Source organism: Ipomoea nil, unplaced genomic scaffold, assembly GCF_001879475.1.
Source record: "Ipomoea nil cultivar Tokyo-kokei standard unplaced genomic scaffold, Asagao_1.1 scaffold0317, whole genome shotgun sequence".
Lineage (NCBI taxonomy): Eukaryota > Viridiplantae > Streptophyta > Magnoliopsida > Solanales > Convolvulaceae > Ipomoea > Ipomoea nil.
Window position 1 is genome coordinate 5,135,566 of NW_017616745.1, and position 6,771 is coordinate 5,142,336.

General features: G+C 38.2%; 1 protein-coding gene across 1 annotated transcript; it reads right to left on the reverse strand.

The window, feature by feature from the left end:
• Positions 1 to 1,279: 1,279 nt before the first annotated feature.
• Positions 1,280 to 3,350, reverse strand: LOC109170543 (heterogeneous nuclear ribonucleoprotein U-like protein 1). Its single transcript, XM_019319710.1, has 6 exons — positions 3,090 to 3,350; positions 2,237 to 3,000; positions 1,939 to 2,127; positions 1,741 to 1,849; positions 1,601 to 1,659; positions 1,280 to 1,518 (listed from the first exon to the last, which is right to left on the reverse strand). The coding sequence occupies exons 1-6, from the start codon at positions 3,244 to 3,246 to the stop codon at positions 1,363 to 1,365; spliced, it is 1,434 nt and encodes a 477-aa protein (XP_019175255.1). The 5' UTR covers positions 3,247 to 3,350; the 3' UTR covers positions 1,280 to 1,362.
• Between the last annotated feature and the right edge of the window lie 3,421 nt (positions 3,351 to 6,771).

Here is a 6,771-nt window from a genome sequence, read left to right on the forward strand (position 1 = left end):
AGTACACGTTTTGTGCACAAGCTGGGAACGTGCAGTACACATTGAGGGTGGTCACCAACGGGCAATTGCCTTTTTTTTTTTTTTTTTTGAATTCAGAGTTTGTATTTTGAACCCCTATTTATACTTAGTAGAAATAGTCATCCGAGCTTGTATAAAAAGCATGAGAAGGCACTGTAAAAGGGGTTGAATAATCTGAAATATACACGCGAGAGTTGAGAGCAAAACACTTTCCCTACAATCTTTACTTTGACTCTATTTGGCAAAGCTTATTTAGGAGCTTATAACTTATTTTAAGCTACTAATAAACTATAAGAGATAGAAACAACCATATTTTCAATGGCATCCATCTCTCGGTCGAGGACAAAGTGGAGTGGTTACATCGCCAATTCAAAGAGATAAAAAAGGTCGAGAAGCTTGGGAATTGAGAACAGAAGGTGTCGTGAAGAGAGAAGAACGCAACCATGGAAACCACCGAGTGCAGGCTGGATCAAGGTCAACACGGATGGGTGTAAAAGAGCGCACAATCAAGCCACATGCGGAGGTGTGTTCAGAGATGAGAATGCAGTGTTCATAGGAGCGTTCTCCAAACAAATTGGTTCGTGCCGTGCTATGGAAGTTGAAGTTTGGGCTATTCACCATGCCATTGAGAAAGCGTGGGAGAAAGGATACAAGAAGGTGATTATAGAGTCAGATTGCTCAAAAGTTATCCAAATGTTGAACGTAGGGGAAGAATACGAAGGGCCTGCATGCAACCTTATTGAGAGGTGTAGAGACGCAAAGAAAAGACGCTGGGAGATCCGGATGAATTACGTGCCTAGAGAACAAAATAAAGTGGCGGATGCTTTAGCTAAAAGAGCCAGCAAGGATACCAATACGTTAGAGTGGTTTGTGAACCCCCCTGCTGACATCCAGAAGCTCCTTCGACAAGATGAGCTGGGAGTTTTGGGTGATGAGAACATTGTTAGGGTCAGTTACTGACCTCGGGTATACCCCTCCATTTCTTAGAGTTTGTGTTTTGAACTCCTATTTATACTTAGTAGAATTCAAAAATATCAAGTAAAAATGTGCAAAAATCATTATAGGCTAATGAATTCTTTGTGGTGTCTTGCCTGCTATATATGTAGCTGCGGCGTTTCCATGCACAACATTAAATGTTATTTAAGAGAGTTAATTATGCTGATAAATATAAATCTAGAATTTCCGGTTTGGCCTGCTCTATTAGATTCTTGAATGATATGGTAAATATTAGGCTAGTTTGAGATCCAGTAACTATAAAACATTTATCAGATCACTGGGGAAATACTACCATATTAGTTCAATGTTGAATCTAAAAGAGAAGAGTTGTTTCAGTAAGCTAAGAATCTAAACCATTTCCTGCAACTTCTCTGCAGAACCTGCTGGCCTAGGAGTGCTTGAACTCTGTGTCTGTTCTCCCAGAACTGCAAAAAAGTTCATATTTGCTTTCATCTCATCCAACTTCTTCTCTGACTCTGCTCTTCCAAGTTCCGGAAACCAAACCTTAAAACACAACATGGATAGACAGATAAGAGCAAAAATAAATGCAGAAACTAACTGTTGTTATGAACACCTATCATTTTACCTCATCAAAGTGCTCATCTGTTCCATGCATGTCTTTGCTCATTGGCAAAACAAAGTTGGCTGCCAAGTAATTAGCCAAAACGAGTCATAACCGAACAGTAAAGATGTAAAACGACGAAATTATATGAAGTCTGGTGATACCTAAAGCCTCATTTATGATTCCAGCAGGAATTTCCCTTCCCAGTTCTTTGTATCTCTTAACAACACGCGACTTGAACTCTTCTAGTGCTGGGAAAACCACAACAGCAACCTAATTCAAAGCACAGACAGTATATGCTTCATTAGAAGTCATGGCAATAACCAAACAATATTTATGACAGAAGTCATGGCAATATATACTTTGTGGTAGTTTGCAAATGGCTTTAGCTTGTGGCGACGGAGACCTTTGTGGACATTCGTGTGATCAACGATGAAGTTTCGAGGCAGCTTTGAAGCTCTGGACACAAGAGCACTGAAGACTTTAGCAGCACGCCCATTCCAGCACTCAAACAGTTCATCATAGTTACACTTATCCAGGAGGGAAGGCACCTGTGAATATAATTTCTTGTCAGATGATGATTTCCGAACCAAGTAAATCTTGTCTTCTTTACTTTCTGTCATTATTGTTACTCCACAAGAAGCTAAGAATGGAACTTACCTTCATTTTATGAAAAGCATGGTTTTCTCCAAGCAAGATGTATCGTTTTTCCGGGTGGTCCTCGGCCCATTTCTGTGCCCAGGTTGTCTTCCCTGAACCAGGCAAACCAACCATCATTATAAGGTCACAGCCATGAACATCTGGAGATAAAATAGGGCCTGGAAAAGCTTTCCCATCTTTCACAGAAGATGCCCAGGGTTTGTAGCCTTCAACAGGCTCCAGTCCATCTTCCTTGCAGAACTGCAAAAGAACAACCACATTCTTGAGCAGAACATGAGGGAAATATGCAGACTGCCATTGCAACAATTGCAGCTCCTCCTTAATCCCTCCATCAAACTGGCTTGCCATTCCCATCCATCTCCCATTTCTGGAGAACCCAATGGACGCTGGTTTAGCCTCAAGATCCACACAACAAACTATCGTATCCCCGATTTCGAACCGTTCACCATAGCCACAAAACCTTCCTCCACTGCAAAACTCTCTGCTGCTTTGAATGCAAAAACTGTTCATCGTCTCCCCCAGGCTTCCAAGACTACTACTGTTGCCATCGTCCCCCCTTGACACCCCTACCCGACATACATTCTTGGGGTCTTCTGAGATGTCATCTTCCCCAATATTTGCAGGCTGATATGCGATGATTTTGCAGCCAAAACAATACTTCCCCCCACTGATCCCCACATCCGCTCGAGCCCCAGACCAGCAATAAGCGAACTCCTTTTCATACCGGCCTGAGCCTTGCAGTCCATTGAACTCAATACAGAAATCTGAAACATCATCACAAAGTTATAATATATATACACGACATACAAGTTGGCAAGATCGGTTAAAGTTTCAAGATAAGATAGATTCATACCCAAGTCACAATCGGCGGGGTTGAGTGATACACGACGGGGCATGAGGAGCGGAGTTTGAGACGACGGCTGGTCTCCGGCGGCGACGGTGATCTTGAGCTTCTTATTAGCGTCGGGATGTTCGTCGGTTATCGACAACGACGACGACGACGTCGCCATCCGGTGGATTTTCCGGCACGGAGAAAGCAAATTATTACTTGGGGCGTACTGAAAATGTGAAAGCGAGAGAGATTTGTGAGGGATTTCCGGTGGAGTATAGAGCGATGGAATGGCACGCACAAGGGGACAAAGACATATGACTGTAAAGAAGAACGTATATTGATTTCTGGAGTGCCACGTGTACTTTTTTTGAAGAAGCTTGACTAATCCTTCACGTTTTCGGCCTGGCAAATCTTTTAAAATTGTTAGATTTTCCCCTTCCAAATAGTTAAATTGTGAAACCGACCCGTACTTTACAATGGTGCATGGCGTGAGCCGTGAGAAGTAAACCACAATATTTTTTTGAGGAAATACCAATTTTGGTCCAAATGTTTTAATCCTACCAATTTTCCTCCACGACTATTGTTTTAGTACTAATTTTCATCCACTGCACGATTATTATTTTAGTACTAATTTTCATCCACGATTATTATTTTAGTGCCAAAATTTATCATATCGATCACCCTTCGTTTAAGACATGTCAAAATATGAAATTATTAAGGTATTTTCATCCTTTTCAAATTAAGATAACAATTTGAGTATGAATAAAAAGATTTAAACCCTAAGATCAGATCTATCCCAATTCGTAGTTCTTCTCCTCAAATTAAGGTAGGATGAGGCAATAGTTATGCTGTGTAACCGTGTGCACCATGTAAAACGACGTCGTTTTGATTAAAAATACGCGTCCCACTTAAAAAAAACTTCCCGGCAATAACATTTTTTTGTGCATAATTTGAATTTATATATCCACAATGAATGAACTAAATATCCACAATGAATGAACTAATTAAATATCCACAATGAATGAACAACATACATGGTGCACACGGTTGCATAGCATAATTTGCGAGGATGAGGAGGGGTAACTGCGAATTGGGATCGATCTGAGGGCTTAAATCCCGTTATTCATGCTCAAATTGGAATCTTAAGTTGAAAGGGACAAAAATGCCCTTAAAATGTTTAGATTTCGACATGTCTTAAATGGAGGGGTGACCGATGTGATGAATTTTGGTACTAAAATAATAGTCGTGAAAGAAAATTGGTACTAAAACAATAGTCGTGGATGGAAAATGGTAAGAATTAAACATGTGGACCAAAACCGTTATTTTACTAATACTCGTGGGACCAAAATTGGTATTTGCTTTTTTTTTTTTTTTTTTTTTTTTTTTTTTTTTTTTTTTTTTAATTTTATTTATTCTCATTCTCTGACAGTCCGTTTGGTTCATGGAAAAAATTGATTTAAAATTTATAAGAAAGATATTATTTGAAATATTAATTTTATTGTTTAGTTGGTAGAAAATAAGCTGTTATAAATAATTAGTATAAAGAGTCAAATGCTCCGCACCAATAATAATAATAATAATAATAAAGAGTTCCTCCCAAATGCTCTGTCGGGCCGGGGTGTGGGGGACCTTAGGGTTGGGGTTCAACCTTTTGGAAGAATAATAATAAAGAGTCAAATGCTCATGCATAATAAAAATATATGCGGTTAAGTCAGAAATTCATGTTGTAACTATTTTTTCTTAAAATGTGTGAAAAAAATGAAGCACCGATGACCTTGCTGAGCTTATAATAAGGAGCAAATTGATAATATGGGATGAAGCACCGATGACGCACAAACACTGTTTTGAGGCTTTGGACAAAACCATGAGGGATCTATTGAGGTTTGCCATACCGGGTAGTGGTGAAAAGACATTTGGTGGAAAGACAGTAGTTTTTGGCGGTGATTTTAGACAAATTCTTCCAGTTATTCTGAAAGCAAAAAGACCAGTAGTTGTCAGAGCAACAATTAATTCTTCATACCTCTGAAAAAATTGCAAGGTATTAGGGCTCACAAAGAACTTGAGACTACGGAGCTTAGCTTCAGATGAAGATAGACAGACGGTTGATTGGTTTTCAAAATGGATTGAAGACATCGGGGATGGGATTACAGGAGTTGAAAACGACGGTTTATAAGAGATCGATATTCCAGCACGGTTTCTATTGAAGTGTGGACCCGATCACATAGCAACTATAGTGGAAAGCACCTTCCAAAGCGCGAGATATGACATACTCGATGAGTCGCACCTAGAAGGCCGAGCGATCCTCTCACCGACTTTAGATGTCGTTGATCAAATTAATCAGTACATGTGCGACATGAACACTGCAGAAGGTCGAACATATTTAAGTTGTGACTCTTTGTGTAAGGCAGAATCTGACGGTGAAAATCTATCAGAAGTACACACTCTTGAATTCTTAAATAGTTTGAGATTGTCAGGTGTTCCTAATCATTCATTGACATTAAAGGTCGGTGCACCTGTTATGTTATTGCGGAACATAGACCACTCTCTTGGTCTTTGTAATGGGACACGGCTCATCATCACAAGATTGGCAGATCACATTGTTGAAGCAAGAATAGTTAATGGGACACATCAAGGAACCAAAGTTCTTATCGCTCGAATGTCCCTCTCTCCTTCTGATACAAGATTGCCTTTCAAGTTCCAGCGTAAACAATTCCCGCTGATGCTTGCATATGCCATGACTATCAACAAAAGCCAAGGCCAAACACTAACTCATGTTGGGTTATTGCTTAAAAAACCGGTCTAAAATCACGGACAATTGTACGTGGCTTTCTCCCCAGTCACCCATCCTGATGGCCTGAAGGTGTTAGCTTTAGACAATGATGGACATGATTGTGTTGCGACTACCAATGTTGTTTACAGAGAGATTTTCAATAATGTGTAAATACAATCGATGATATTATGTATTATTTTTTTCCCCCAAAATGAAAACATCGGAAAACATAATTGCGTACATCTAGACATTAGCTATTAATTCGGCAGTTATTTGTTCGAATTCAATCAATGATAACATCATAAAACATAATTGTTCCAACTCAATCCTTCAATTGTATTATATATAGATTCGATGTTATAATTTATACAATTGTATATCGATTTAAATATATTTAAAATATTATAACAAATTTATTCCGTGCAACTCACGGGTGAAAATACTAGTAATAATAATAATAATAATAATAATAATAATAATAATAATAATAATAATAATAATAATAATAATAATAATAATAATAAAGAGTTCCTCCCAAATGCTCTGTCGGGCCGGGGTGTGGGGGGCCTTAGGGTTGGGGTTCAACCTTTTGGAAGAATAATAATAAAGAGTCAAATGCTCATGCATAATAAAAATATATGCGGTTAAGTCAGAAATTCATGTTGTAACTATTTTTTCTTAAAATGTGTGAAAAAAAATGAAATTTACTATGGAAAATAAAATATCAATAGAGAGCAAGAATTTTATTTCCATTGGAATAAATTTTTCATCAAAAAATAAGGTAAATATGTTTTTTTTCTTCAAATTCGAGAAAAATATTCACCACTCAAAAAAAAAAAAAAAAAAACATTTCTAGTTAACCAACGGGGTTTCAACTTTTCATTGTTGTTAGAATATTTTTGAAGATATATCCCGTTGCGATTTATACATTTA